General features: G+C 31.8%; 1 protein-coding gene across 2 annotated transcripts in view; it reads left to right on the forward strand.

The window, feature by feature from the left end:
- Positions 1-2606: 2606 nt before the first annotated feature.
- The window catches only part of igf2r (insulin-like growth factor 2 receptor), a 102931-nt gene continuing 88882 nt past the window's right edge, over positions 2607-16655 (forward strand). The window contains exons 1-2 of one of the 2 annotated variants that reach the window (XM_021468430.3): positions 2607-2866; positions 5011-5150. In XM_021468430.3, the coding sequence (XP_021324105.1) occupies positions 2745-2866; positions 5011-5150 (262 nt within the window). In that variant the 5' untranslated portion in view covers positions 2607-2744. The remainder of the gene's footprint in view (positions 2867-5010; positions 5151-16655) is intronic. The other variant, NM_001039627.2, reaches the window with a different exon arrangement.

The raw sequence follows: 16655 nt of genomic DNA on the forward strand, positions 1-16655 counted from the left end.
TAATATACTGATTTGCTTATGATCAGTATTGATAATGGTTCTTATTCTGGCTCCAAATTTTTGTTGAAAAGTGATAAAGTTTTGTTTAAGTTTAAAAAGGATAGTTTTGGTAATACTAATTTGAATTGAAAGAGACATTTAATATACATAGCCAATTTTTATTGGAGCTTTCATTTTCAAACACGTTAAGGGGACATCTAATATTAAGTTTCATTATTTTGTTCCACTGCAGTAGCCTAATGTAAAAGAGCTGCATAAAAATTATTGGAGGTGTCAGCAGTTCACAGAATTTCTCCTTTTCGTTGAAATTGTTTAATATTTGGATGATTAAAAATATAACACCTTTTTTTTTATTTTTTTAGAAAAGTACTTTATAACCTTTGATTTTATCCATATTAAAAAAAGATGATCAGTTTGTTATATTACATGCCTAATGAATTATTATATATTAAAATATACTAGTGGCATTTAATGGTGCTCAAAATATTTGCTCAAAGTTCAATACATGAAGTACAAATGCATTTTTTCAAGATATTAATCTTTTTATTTACATGATCATGTTTGGTATTTTTTAAACAGAACAATGACACTCCAGAACAGCATTTTAAAGTCAGCAAAATTGCTCAATTATCTTAAATAAATGCAAATTATTACTTCACAAATGTTACAATTGTAATAACAAAACGTGTCATTTTTACATTAAATAGAACCCATGGAAACAAATTAGTAAACATAGTACAGTATTAGTAATTGTAATTAATAATAGTAACTTTAATAGTCTCTCGGTTTCTCTCGCGAGCCAGCAATCGGCCTCTCCTCTCGCGTGCATTCGGTTTCTCTCGCGCGCAATCGGCCTCTCTGCCTTCGGTCGACCTTTGTCCACTCCTGCGCTTATATTATATCAATTTAAATCGTTAGAGTAACGGTTTAGATTATAGTTACAGATTTTTGTTTTTCGAAAATGACTTTAGTAATCATAAATGCATTATTTCACGACGCAAGAAATTATATCAAACTGAAAATAATTTTTAAGAAATTCTTAAAGCAAATCGTCAGAGATGACAGTTACGGTTAGTTTTTCTAAAATGACTTTAATGTTATTTGTAATTTGTTAATGTGATTAGCCTGTTATTTTACACGACGCAAGAAATTATATAAATTATCATGTATATATTTTAAAGGTAACTTACAGTGAAATCGTCACGGTTGCGGTTATACGACCCAATGATATTCAGGAATGTGTAAATATTCTTCAAATAAAACAAACTTTTACAGAGATTACGGTAAGTTTTTCCAAGTATGAATTTAGTAAATAGGCAAATCATAAATAAAGTTAGCCTATTCTTTTACGCGACGCAAAAAAATGATAAAAAGTTAAAACAAATGTGTAGATATAGGCCTACTTCATATACATCAATTTAATTAGAAATTACAGTTAGTTTTTCCCAAACATAAATTTACTAATTGTTAGCCTAAATATATTATTTTACACGACATAAATATAAAACAGATGTGTATTTTTAAGCGATTTAAATTGTCAAATATGTTATGGTTAGTTTTTCAGAAATGGCTTTTTTCCTAATCATAAGTACATTTACACTACGCAAGAAATGATATAAAACAACTGTATTTTAAAGATATTTTTCAGGTTAGGCTATATTAATTTAATTCGTCAGATATAATAGTTCGTATAACGTTAGCCTATTATTCTACTCGACACGAGAAATTATGTTTATAAAACAAATTTGTATTTTTGAGATATTCTACAAAGCTAAATCTTCAGACATTGTATTTAAATTTTTTTTCTAAAATTGACTTTATATGTTAGCCCACTCGTTTACACGACACAAGAAATGATATAAACCAGAAATTTGTTGGCCTATTTTAAGATATTCTTCAAGTAATAGCCTATTTATATCTATTGATAGCTATTAATAATGTTCTATGACCTAAGTAACCATAATAATGTTACTTAGCCTATTCTTTTACACAACACGGACATAAGAAATAATAAAACAAATGTAGATATTCATCAAGTAATCAACTTGTTAGAGGTAATAGTTCCAGTTAGTTTTTTTCGAAAATGACTCTAGAAATCATAAATAACGCTAGCCTGTTCTTTTACACGACACAAGAAATGTGTATTTGTAAGCAAGCAATTTCAATCGTCAGATTTCAGTTATAGTTAGTTTTTCGAAAATGACTTATTTCCTAATTATAAATATACTTTTACACGATGCAAGAAATTATATAAAACAGAAATGTGTATTTTTAAGATATTTTTCAAGTAATATCAATTTAATTAGAGATGATAGTTAAAGTAAGTGTTTCCAAAATTACTTAAGTAATCATAAATACGACACGAGAAATGATATGAAACAAGAAATGTATATTTTAAAGATTTTTTTCAAGCAATTTAAATCGCCAAAGATAATTGGTTGTGTTTTTCGAAAATGACTCTCCTAATCACAAATATTCTTTTACGCAACGCAAGAAATGATAAAAATCATCTGAATGGCACACACGGAAATGTGAATGGCCTGCTAAGCCCAGCCCCCTTTTTATCGTGCTCAAACTTCAAAATCTTTCTGGGTCATTCTAGCTCTATGCACCACGTGACCTGTACCACATGTCATGTCATGTGACTGTGAGTGGTTCCTGCTACACGGGTAATGATCAGTAATCAGAAAGGACTGCTGTATCATGTCGGAAGAAGCGCACTAATAAATTTCCTTGTGTAAAATATGGGTCGTGTTGGATTTTGCGGAGTCGCTGCTACTGTTATTATTAATACTTTTCTATTTCTACAATGCGTGTCGTCAGCGGCGGCTTCGGATGACAGCCTATGGTACCAGGATCTGTGCAGGTGAGATCCTAAATAAACAAACACTCTTAACGATGATCTTTGCTGGATAGGATTGACGAGTATCACATAAACACTCGTTAAGATGTGATTAATTAAGATTAAACGTGTTTTACTTTCCTGTTTATTGCAATTTATATGATGATAGAGTGATAGTTGTGGCCCTGACTGCATTTAGGTATCTAGACCCAACCTATGAAGTAAAGTTGGTTGCAAATGATAAAATTTTTTAACAGTAACACGTTCTTTATATTGTTTACCAAGCTATTTTAAATATTCCGTCTGTAATCACATACATGCATGACTTCAAAACAATATTAGTACAATTTTATTGACTGTGAACACTGTTGGTGTTCGATAGTCATTGCATTTACAACTTGTGACACCGTCTCTATTTTGTTTACCACTCTAGTTTGAATATTCGGTCTGAAATCTCATGCAAGTCTGACTTTAAAACAGCATTAGGATTATTAAGTCAAAATATGTTAATATAAAACCAACTTTACATCAATGTCACTGGGTGCTAATATGATTTCCCTGTTTAGAATTTGCAAATAATACTTTTCTGAAACTATTATTAAAAAGAAAGTACGAATGTGCGAATATAAACCAGCTTTACCTCAATGACCCAAATTAACAGCACAATAGATAGATACTTTTGCCAAATCAGACAATGAAATGTATTCATTTAGGCACTGGCCTTCTTTTTATGATTGAGCCTTCATGTCATGTTGCTGATGTCAATTCTGCTCAAGATGTTTGATTCTTTGTGCAAGTTACTTAAAAAAAATGTAATCGATTACATAATCATTGCGATGTTTCAATTACTTTTCTAATTACTTAGTCTGAAACGTAATTTGGTTGCTTGATATGTAATAGAAAGTAATGTCTGATTATGGAATCTTGGCTCAATTTTTTTACATTTGAGTCAAACAGTATTGTTTATTTTAGTTTAAAATATATATGTACAGTATATATATTAGGGCTGCACAATATATCGATATCTCAATGTGATCATTCGCAATGGTCACATCACGAGTATATGCAGTGTGGAGTCTGGATTATAATTAACCATTTCTCGAGTGTTTTTGAGGCCTGTGACTGGTGGGGGGGTTAAAAGCATCCAGGCTTAACAAATTGTACCATGTGCAACATTGACAAATGAATATCGATTACAGTATATTATCTACAGTATTCATTGGCATTTTATTTTTCAATTACTGTATATCTGAATACGGTTCAACTGTATCTTTTTCTTGATTGAATTTATGCTTTTAGATTTGTTCTTATATTTTTTGCTCTCCCCTACAGAACCGTCCCGATCAATTTTTAAAATTATACATTCTTTCCAAATAATTATGGAATTAATCTAGTGAATTTGTATTCATATTGCAATATATATCACAGAATAAACAAATATTGCACTGTTATATTTCCAATACCGTGCAGCCCTAGTATATATACACACCATAACACAAAAGTTTCAAAGAAATGACACCATATTTCATACATATGACTTTTCATACATTTACATTTACGCTTTTTACATCTAATGTGCAGTTTACAGTCAAATGAATCCTTCTTTAGTTGAAAAATTTTAGTTAAAATGCAGAATAGTATATATTAACAATTACTACCCTAGATTTAGATTTCTACCCTATATTGTCATAACCTAACTCTCAGTTGATTTTTATTCTTAAGCACGTACAGTTGCCTTAGTAAATCTTCTTTATTTGAAAAACAGAGTTTAAATGCAAAATATCTGAATAACAAAAAATCTATATATTTTTAATTACTCTGCTGAATTTTAGCCCTATATTGTCATAACCTGATTCTCTGTCATTTTTTCTTAAGCACATGGAGTTGTCTTTATAAATGATAAATGTTATGTAGTTGAAACATCTACAAAATATATATCATTCTACTTCTCTGAATTGATTTATACAAAATGGTTCAATTTAAATGCAACGGTTAAGGCAGGTACATTAAAATGACCTAATTGAAATAGCCTAAAATGTAAAAAATAGTCCATTACTTTACTTTTTTAGAGCTAAAATAGGCCTAATTTATTACTGTGACCAGTTATTTTGTATCTAAATCCACTCAACACTGATTGTCTGTTTTTGTGTTTGTGTGTGTGTGTGAAGTTACAAATGGGAGGCCATTGATAAGGACAACAATGTGAGCTACGCTCTGAAGCTTTGCGATTCATCTCCAAAAACAGAATGTGGAGAAGGAAGTGCGGTCTGTGCCCACTATCTTACAAGTGGGCAGCATCAGTCAGTGGGTAAGTACATCGCGCTAGTGTGCCATGATTTCACAACAAACACCTGTGTTGCAAAGCTGTTTTTTAATAGTACAACACATTTAATATTTGTATCATGTTGAGATTTTCCATTGAAAGTAATTGCGGTGTGAATAAACTGTTCTTAATCACTTTGTATTATGAAAAAGCGTGTCAGTGCCATTATAACAGTCCTAATGGAAATATAATTTCTAGATATGTGATCATGGATGACAAAACTTATTATTTTGCATGGGTACATTTTTAGCTTTAGGCAAAAATACATTGTATGGGTTTAAATTAAAGATTTTTCTTTTATGCAAAAAATAATTAGATTATTATGTAATGTACACCTACCCTGAAAAAATTTATTAAATTTCCTACTGTGAATGTTTTAAAGCATTTTTATTAGTTGCGTGCATTGCTAAGCACTTAATTTGGATATCTTTAAAGATGATTTTATCAGTATTATTTAGATTTTATCAGTATTTAAACCCTCAGATTCAGGATATTTAACTAGTTGCATCTCTGTAAAATATAATCCTAATTAAACAAAGTAGATACAGTTGAAGTCAGAATTATTAGCCCCCTTCAAATTTTTTTTCTCCTTTTTTAAATATTTCCCAAATAATGTTTAACAGAGCAAGGAAATTTTCACAACGTGTCTGATAATATTTTTTTCTTCTGGAGAAAGTCTTATTTGTTTTATTTCGGCTAGAAGAAAAGCAGTTTTAAATTTTTTTTAACACCGTTTTAGGGACAAAATTATCAGCCCCTTCAAGCTAAATTTTTTGTCGATAGTCTACAGAATAAACCATCGTTATAGAATAACTTGCCTATAACCTAATTAACCTAGTTAAGCCTTTAAATGTCACTTTAAGCTGTATTGAAGTGTCTTGAAAAATATCTAGTCAAATATTATTTACTGTCTTCAGAAGAAAGATAAAATCAATCAGTTATTAGAAATGAGTTATTAAAACTATTATGTTTAAAAATGTGTTAAAAAAGATCTTCTGTTAAAAAGAAATTGGGGAATATAAACAAGCGGTCTAATAATTCAGGGGGGCTAATAATTCTGACTTCAACTGTATGTATATATATTAGTATTTAGATACTGAAATTTTTAAATTTATAATTTCAAAATCAAAATTTTAGGCATTAAAAATTCACTGAAATATTGTGTTGTAGGTCTTAAATCATTTTAAACGGGTATTAATTTTCCCATGTCCAAATAAAGCCACCCAATCGGACCAACACCTGTACAATCACTAACATTCCATCTCAAAATACCTTTTAACAAAAGTTTATTTATTAACTCTATTTACCAATTCTATTTATATTTCTGTTTATATACATATGGTTTTAATTATCTTCCTTACTATAACATTTGTTTTTAATGTTTTAACCGGGCCATTTGAAAAATCCTTAGAGTTTAGCCTTGTTCAGTAATTCATTCATTTTCTTGTCGGCTTAGTCCCTTTATTAATCCGGGGTCGCCAACCGCCAACTTATCCAGCAAGTTTTTACGCAGCAGATGCCCTTCCAGCCACAACCCATCTCTGGGAAACGTCCACACACACATTCACACACTCACTCATACACTACTGACAATTTAGCCTACCGCATGACTGTGGGGGAAACCGGAGCCCGGAGGAAACCCACACGAATGCAGGGAGGACATGCAAACTCCACACAGAAACGCCAACTGAGCCGAGGTTCGAACCAGCAACCCAGCGACCTTCTTGCTGTGAGGCGACAGCACTACCTACTGCGCCACTGCCTCGCCCGTTTAGCCTTGTGCAAGTCAGAAATTTTATTCATAATGGTCTTAAAATGTCTTAAATTTGACTAGATGAAACCTGTAGAAACCCTGTGATTTTTGTGTTCACGGGTCACATATTTACTTTATGCAGTATACCATTCCTATGTTCTTAATGTGAAGTATAGTGTGACAGTTATTAGAATTTAAATGACATGTTAGTCATGTGATAAATTTTTATCAGTCATTATTACTTCAGTATTCAGTGTCACATGCGCCCTCAGAAATCATAAAATGCTGATTTAGTGCTCATTTCTTCTCCAGTTTTGAAAACACTTTTGATTTCTAAACCATGATATAATTATGATTTTATGGCTCCGAATCGAGAGGTCAAAATATAAGTTATTTATAGTTTTTGTTATTTTCTAAATGGCTTCTCTGTTACTTTGGATTGGATTAATGCATCATTGCTTAATAAAATTGCTAAGTTTTCAAAAACCCAAAACCTATTGACTGCACACTTTTGAACAATAGTGCTTATTTTTAATTGCAAATCCTTTAAAAGGGGTACACTTTAAAAAACATTTGTTATGTATTATTATATGTTGTTAATGTTTTTAAATTATTATTGTAGTAAACCTACAGTGCTCAGAATAAATAAGTACAGATCTGTCTTTTAAATGAATACTTTCTATGGGTGCTAAACCAAAAAAAAAATGAGTATAAAAATTTGTACTAGGGCTACACAAAATATATTATTTAGCCTTGTTTTAGCATTTAGATGTCGTAATGTGTGAATCCGCAGTAGTTACATTGAAGGACGTGCAACCTGGAGTCATGATTGCAGTTGACCAGGTACAACAGTTCATTTCAGTCATTGCAGTTTAACTGTAATAAAGTCAGATTTTATCAGTTGCTTGTGTTTTTAAGGCCTGTTAACATTTGAAGCAAATTTAAAGCATTTGAGCACAAGGAATTATAATTATTAAGTGTGTAGCTTTAACAATGCCAATTGTATTTAATTATTTACACAATGAAGACTAAACAGCTTTATTGTACATGTGACTTTTTTATTTCTATATCCTGTAAATCTCTGATATAAAGGATATCTCTGATTATTATATTTTATGCTAATGTATTCCCCTAAAAAAATTATCCCAATTAATCTAAAATGATTTCTTAACTTTATTGTTTAGCTATCTTGCGGATTATTGCAATATAAATAACAGAAAATCTAAATCGTGCAGCCCTAGTCAGTACCAAAGCCAAAACTGAAACTAATCTAAGAAAATAGCTTAAGATCACAGTGCAAAATTAATACACCACAATAAATATGTTAGGAAAAAACTATTAGATACAATTGTAATAAAAATGAAAAATCCAGAGGACCATAAAAAATGTTACATTTAGCTGAAATACTGTAGTTTATCATTTTTGCAACCCCTCATTTGAATTTAAAAGTATTTTCTTCCTATTCCTGAAGATGTTTTAGTGACCACACTTTTATTTTAATAAAAATTACTGTTTAATAAAACATACAACAACATATATTGTAAATATTCGCTGAGAAATAGATAAAAATATACATTTTCAAAGGGGTTATGCATTAATCTGTAAATTCACAGTGCAAAAATGAGTACATTCCAATAAATATGTAAAAGAAAACTTTAAAATAAAAATGTAATAAACCATAAAAAAATTGCATTTAGCTGAATACTGTAGTTTTTTTACAGCCCCTTATTTAAATTTAAAAGTCTAATCTTTCTATTCCTAAAGATGTTTTAGTGACCACACTCTCACTTTAATAAAAAATACTGTTTAAACACACACCAACATATATTGTCTATATTCACTAAGAAATGGCAGAAAAGTATTATCTTTCTGGTCTTAAATATGGTATTTTAATAAAAAATTGCATTTAATAAAACTGTTCATTTAAATACATCAACACTTATTGTCCATATTGACTGAGATATGGTTAAAAATATATATTTTTCAAAGGGCGGTGTGCTCATTTATGCTGTGTACTATATTTTATAAAAAAGTTGTTGTTCATAAACTGTAAATGTGATCAGTTATTTCCATCAAATCATCATTAGCGATGCGCAAAACTGGAATATCGCATAAAAGACAAGCGAATAAAGCAGCGTTTCCATCCAATGAGTCAATAAGAACAAAATCCCCACTTCCTGATTTACTGGCACAAAATATCAAATATAAAAACAGAATTTGCTGAGGTAGGAGAAGCTGCGTCAATCTTTTCTTCATTTATTAAATGACATGCAATAAACACGTGATGGCATTTGAAGGCGTGAGATGAAGGTTTTTGGAGTGATCTCCTTAAACAAAATCACATGACTTTTTAATGTGCATACTTTAATTTGTTCGACAAAAGTGTTTCCATCATAGTTTATGTGCATCTTTTCTTATCAAATGAAAAAATACCCTCAGTTATGCACATTTGTTTGTTTATGAATTAATTAAATTAAAATTTAGTTGCATCTTGGTGTTTCTATCAACTTTTTTTTAATACACATATCCAAAATGCGCATAGAAAAATTGGTGGATGAAAACATGTCTATTAAAGCTGATATGACAATAAACTCAAAACTCTGAGCAGTAGTTGTATATAATTTCACTTTCGTTACATTTCAGTTCATTTTGTGGTGCAGTGTGACCAGAACGTGATGGGGTAATAATGTTTCCTATTGATTCAATCGCCAAAATGCTGAGACGATTTGTTTTTTTGCCTGGTCTGTAATCACGTTAAACCTTAAAATGCTTCAAAGGAACTGCCAAATGGTTCTCATTACTTTTAACCATCTTTGCAGTAGAAAAGTCTGTCACCCAGGGCTGTATTAAATGCTCATTGCTCTTATCTGTTCGCTTGTTTGTTTGGCCTTATCCAACTAGTCAGCTGACCTCCATATGACACTAATCTGTCATCAAAATATAGCAACCAATAGCGGAGTCCGATTCTGTTAGCTCAGAACAAACACCAGAGATATTACATCATAAATCATGTGACAAAATATGATGACATGCAGATTGCATCTGTGTGCTAGTATTCATATCTCTAGCATGAAGTACAGGAGTTGTTTATTTTGTAGATCTAACTAAAATGCAGTTGTGTATTGTTTATTTATTCCTGATGAAATAACTTTTTTTTTTTTTTTTTTTGAAAAGCAAAAACAAAAAAGTAAAAATATACACTCACTGGCCACTTTATTAGGTACACCTGTCCAGCTGCACGTTAACACAAATTTCTAATCAGTCAATCACATGGCAGCAACTCAGTGCATTTAGGCTAATAGATCAAGACGACCTGCTGCAGTTCAAACCGAGCATCAGAATGGGGAAGAAAGGTGATTTAAGTAGCTTTGAATTTGGCATGGTTGTTGATGCCAGACAGACTGGTCTGAGTATTTCGGAAACTGCTGATCTGCTGGGGTTTTCACACACAACCATGTCTAGGGTTTACATAGAATGGTCTGAAAAAGAGAAAATATCCAGTGAGAGGCAGTTCTGGGGGCGCAAATGCCTTGTTAATGCCAGAGGTCATCAACAACTCATACTTATTACAACTAGGGAATGCAGAGGAGCATCTCTAAGGCTCCAGGCTCAATCTAATCGATCACCTTAGGGATGTGGTGGAATGGGAGATTCGCATTATGGATGTGCAGCTCACAAAACTGCAGAAACTGCGTGATCCTATCATGTTATTATGGACTGAAATCTCTGAGGAATTTTTCCAGTATCTTGTTGAATCTATGCCTCGAAGGATTAAGGCAGTTCTAAAGGCAAAAGGGGTTCCAACCCGATATTAGCAATGTGTACCTAACAAAGTGGCCGGTGAGTGTATATAACGAATTCCACAAAAAATATGAAGCAGCACAACGGTTTTCAACATGAATAATAATCTGGGATGTTTTTTGAGCCGAAAATCAGCGTTTTAGATGATTGATGATTCATTAAGTTTCATAAAATAGCTAAATAGTTTTATTTATATATTATACATAAATTGTGAGAAAATAAGACAATATTGATCCGTGGGCTTTATATACATATTTGTAGCATACAGTAAAGAAGCGGTTTATTTTGTAGATATATTACAAATGTAGTCGTTTACTGTCTAAATACTTGGTGAAAATATTATTCAAAAGAGCAAAATATAAAATGAATTATACAAAACATGAAGCAGCACAACGATTTTTTGACATGAATAATCATCAATGATGTCTCTTGAGCAGCATCCGCTTTTTTAATGATTGATGATTCATTAATGTTTAAATTGCATTTAAATATATTATATAGCTATATTTATACACAATATTGCTAATTTATTGTATTTATTGAACTTACACACCACAAAGTACAAATAAAAAAGGAATGCAACATGAAATTTGTTGAACAGTTAAAAATGAAAAATCTATTATTATTAACGTAGTTTTTATATTTCTATTAATTATATTAAGATAAATATAAGGCAGCTCATTTTTTTAAAGATGCTTTTAAGCATAGATGCCCAAAGTAGGTCCTACGACCCAAAGTTGGCCCATTGTAACCTTTGATTTGTCCCACCATCCCATCTGATAATGATAGATGGGTTTGGGGAAATACCTTTAACAGATTTTCAGATTCTAATTTGTCATTAGATTGTCATTTCTAATTTGTCCTAACCTGTTTTTGTTTGTTTGTTTGTTTGTTTGTTTTATTTTGCTACAAAAAAAATCTAATTGAAATTAAATGTTTCAGATAAATATAATTGAATCAGAGTTTTTAAATCATAAATACTGTCACTCGAAAAATAGAGGACTATGCAATCGACATAGGTGAGCATTTCAAGGCAAAAACTAGTGTAACTCCGTTCTGTTATAAATGAGAATAAGGTCATTATACGATGTAAAAAAAATACTGTATTAGTAAATATAAAGCAATATTTTTAGTGGTTTTTAAATATTATTAAATAAATTAGGAAATTATCCATAGCAACTCTATTAACCTTCAGCCCACTAGCCTCTATCAAGTTTGAATTTAGGCATCTCACAAGAAAAGGTTTGGGCACCCCTTTTTTAGGATGTGTATCATGTGATGAAATTAGACAACATTCTGATTGAATGTGCTAATATTTATCACATATTTCTAGAATACAGTGCAGAAGTTGTTTTTGTAGTCATCGTCCAAACGCCATTGTGCATTGTCTATTTATATCAAACTTCATGCTGTGATGTCTGTGTGGTTGATTATAGTTGTGCTGGTCTTCAGTGACACAAGCTTTTGCGGTTGGTTTGTTTCCGTTATGAGGCTTTCAGGCCTACTAATGTGTGGTTCACACAATGGTGTTGATGCATCTGAAAGAGTTTGTGTGCACTTTAGTGTGTGTGTGTGTGTATGTGTGTGTGTACTCGCTCACACATCCTGGTATTCTTTATCTTGCGTTCCTGCAGTCGTTTAACAGTAAGTAGGTCAAAGTAATCTTGCAGCAGGTGTGGTATGAAAAATAAGTAAAGTAAAATTACAGAAAAATTATGTGTACACTCTAAAAAAAAATCCTTAAATTAGCAGTTTTCTATCTGTTATGATTCATGTTTTAATTTTCCCTGTTTATTTATGCTTTTGAATTGCATTATAAGACCTTGATCTATCTTTCAACAAGATTAAACCTTGAAAAGTTGATTTTATTAACATTTTTAATAGTTTTAAAGTGATGTATTGTCTGCGTTGGTGTTTTAAATTATGGTATAAAAAGCTTGTAATAAACTGGCAGTATATTTTCTGTTATTTTACAGACTTATTCCTCTATTTATTATCCCTCACAATATTATTTTAATCTACTAAAATGTCAATAAAAGTCACTTTTTTTAAACTGTAGAGTTGAATTTTCATCCTTAAAAGTCGTCAGAGCAGAGATCAAGGTCCCATAATGCAATTCAAAACCCTAAATAAACAGAAAACACAAATCATAAAATAAACAGTATATAGAAAATAAATGACAGTTATTATTACTTTTAGGTCTTGTCATGTATAATAGCTGATGCAGCATTTGTTGTATGACATGAACTGTTTTTGTGACATCTTGGTCTGTAATTTAAGCTAAAGTTATTTCAGGTTGTTTACTGTCATGCTTTATACTCTAAACCCCTCAGCCTAAGCTTACAGGGATAATTCACCCAAAAATGTAAATGTACTCACTATTTACTCAATGTTGTATGTTCCTAAACTCTTATTAAATAGTTTATTCTGTTGAACACAAAAGAAGATATTTTGAAGAATGGTGAAAACCTGTAACTATTGTAGAAAAAACAAATATTAGATGTTAATATTAAGTTACAGGTTTGCAAAATTATCCAAATGATCTTCTTTTGTGTTTAACAGAAGAAAGTCAATGTTTGGAACAAATGAAAGGTTAGAATGGGGTACGTGCACACAGACTTTTAATTTCAGTCCAATATATATATATATACATATATATATATATATATATATATATATATATATATATATATATATATATATATATATATTTTTTTTTTTTTTTATATATATATATATTTTTATATATATATATATATATATATATATATATATATATATATATATATATATATATATATATATATATATATATATATATATATATGGAATTAGTTTCTTAATAAATATTTGTAAAATTAAATTTGTTTATAAAACAAACCCCTATTTTTTTTTTCATACTGGTTCAAAACAGGCTATAAACACACCCAGATGTGTTAAATAAATTATATTAAATAGCATTTCATTCTATTAATTGATAATCACAAGATTATCATTAAGATTAACAGAAGTATGTTCAATTTTGAATTCATATTATGAAATATATTGTTTCCACAAAATTAGTATGCATACAAAAAATACCGTTAAGTAGGCAGAACACTAGCGTTCCTTCACTTTCTCCAAACATGGCATGTAAAACACTCTTGAGTGGCTTAAAATATCAGTAGTAGTTTGTTTGGCTGGAGTTGGCATGTTTATGGAAGCATTTGTCAACTCGATGATGTTATTAGGTAATATGCTCATGTTCTTCCTTCCCATGAACTTCCAACTCCCCTAAATCACATGCTATAATATTTGTTTTACCTTTTTTGGTGGCACGAAGACATTTGCTGTAATCCTCGCGCAAGTAAACTTTAGATGTCTTGGATTTAAATGAGCAGTTTTGTTTAATGTATTATGACTGTTGTGGCACAACTCGGCAAGAGGACTTAAGACTTAATTAGGACTGCACAATATATAATTTCAGCATCGTTATTACAATGTGATCATTCGCAATAGTCACATTGCAGTAAATGTAATGTTGATTTTGCTTCAAAATTTGTCAGTTTCATATGTTTTTGAGGCCTGTGATTGTATAATGATTTTAAAAGCATAATTTGGGAGTCACGGTGGCTCAGTGGTTAGCACTGTCGCCTCATAGCAAGAAGGTCGCTGGTTCAAGTCCCGGCTGGGCCAGTTGGCATTTCTGTGTGGAGTTTGCATGTTCTCACCCTGTTTGTGTGGGTTTCCTCCAGGTTCTCTTGTGTCCCCCATAAACATGCACTATAGGTGAATTGAATAAACTAAATTGGCTGTAGTGTATGTGTGTGAATGAGTGTGTATGTATGTTCCCCATTCTGCTCTGGCGACCCCTGATGAACATTGGGATTTCCTTAAATTTTTAAGGAAAATGAATGAATGCATGAATGAATAACTATTAATATCATTGGATTATGCTTATTTTTATTATTCAATTACTCTACCTAAATACCGTCTCACAAAACAGTAAAACTCTGTTTATTTAAATTGCATCTTTTTTTAAAATATTTTTTTGTTTTTATAGATTGTTTATAAGATTTTATGGAGATGCACTCCCACTGCACAATCATCCCAATCCATCTAGCATTATAAAATCTTTCCGAATAGAGATATTAAGGGTGCTTTTACAACTAGATGTTTGTTTCAGAACCAGGCACGTTTGCTTGCTTAGTTTGGTTCGTTTGGCATATGTTAATCCAACAGTCGCGCTCAGATCCACGCCAAAACAATCAGTTCGAGCCCGAATAAAGTGATCTCTGCTCGGTTGAAACGAACTCTGGAGCAGATCGATTGTAGCAAGAAAGCAATACGATCCAACTAACTAACGAACTAAGCTATATCACAGTGTATTGTGGTTGTGTAGTAGCCATATATATGGCTATATGAAGAAAAAGGTACGAGTAGAGCGGAATGTCATCATTCCTACTGGTAAATGGGAAAAGCATGCTGAAATATTAATGAAAGCAGTTTACCCATTAGGAAAATTGACTGAAACTACCATCTGATATTTTTTCTTCTTCCATATTTTAGTGTTATAATATTTTGTATTAGGCCTATTATTTTGTTCATTTTCCACTGGCACCTCGAAAGAAAGATCAACATTGATATGCTAAATGATCTGACTGCAGACTCACTTTATCTGTTATTTCTCTATATAGTGTAAGCCTATATAATTCTAGCCAACGTTATTTTTAAGATCAAAACTAATGAAAACAAAGTCATTAAATGTCTTATTCTCATTTTAAAATAACTAAATGTTACAAAAAAAGTATGTGCAATACATCAATTGATTGAGTCAGTCAATTAAGTCGATTTGTACAACCTTTGACAACTGAAATGAAGTCTGACCTCTCTGATTTATATTTTGATGATGGTTGTGAGCGACACCCTTCAAAATGAACGCACACCTTTTCGCTTATGTCTTCTTGCTCATCATCAAATTAAAATAACAAAGTATGACAGCTTATGCCTTGTTCAGACTGCGTGATTTTAGCCCTGATTTTGGCTCGCCGACAGGTTTTGAGAAATCGCCGACAAATGCCTGAAATCACAGGCAAATCGCTGCTCATGCACGTGAGTGACAATCACACAGTATGAACTATCAACGACGCGATCTGAGAGAATCGCCGATGAGTCGCCGATGCCTGTGAGATATTTGGCATGCTAAATATCTGGAGCTGTCGGCGATTCAAATCATACCGTATGAACTGAGTTTTGACTGAAAATAACATCAGCCATCGCCTACAGCCAATGAGAGAGCAGCTTTCACTTGTGTGTGCGTGTGTGTATACCTGCTGCAGGCCAGCGGAAGGCTGGGGGAGAAGTTAAAAGCGCTCTTTTTCGGTTTATTTGGACCTACGAAATGGAGGTAAAACTAGTTGGGGTTTGACAGGACTCAGGAGCAACTGTGTCTTTTTGACGTTTCATACAGAAAGAAATTAGCCTAGTTTATTATCAACGTTGAGAAGAAATGGCTAACTCCCTTTAAACCCAGGTGAGCAAACATGTATAAGTTCTACCCCATTAAAGGCTTCTTTCTCATTATGTAGTTAATAACAAAAGATATACCACGTGTTTTGGGCTGTGAGACGTAGTTTGGACCAAGTTGTCGGCGATTCTTCCTATAGTAAAGTCATGCAATGTGAATGTCCCTGTCGCCGATCCATCTTGCAGTGTAAACAAAGCAGTGACGAAATGCTAGCCCAGATAGTCATGCAGTGTAAAACATCTGTGACACGACTACTTTGAAAATCATGCAGTCTGAACTCGGCATTAGCGGAATCCCTGGGATTTTGAATAATAAATCAACCTCTGACCAATGTGAGGAGTTTATTCACAGTTGACTTGTTATTTTGGCCGATTTAGAAACTTTGCCATGTAAAAGTGAACCACACCAAGAACAAAAGTAAACATTGTAA

The sequence above is a fragment of the Danio rerio genome, chromosome 20, assembly GCF_049306965.1.
Source record: "Danio rerio strain Tuebingen ecotype United States chromosome 20, GRCz12tu, whole genome shotgun sequence".
NCBI lineage: Eukaryota > Metazoa > Chordata > Actinopteri > Cypriniformes > Danionidae > Danio > Danio rerio.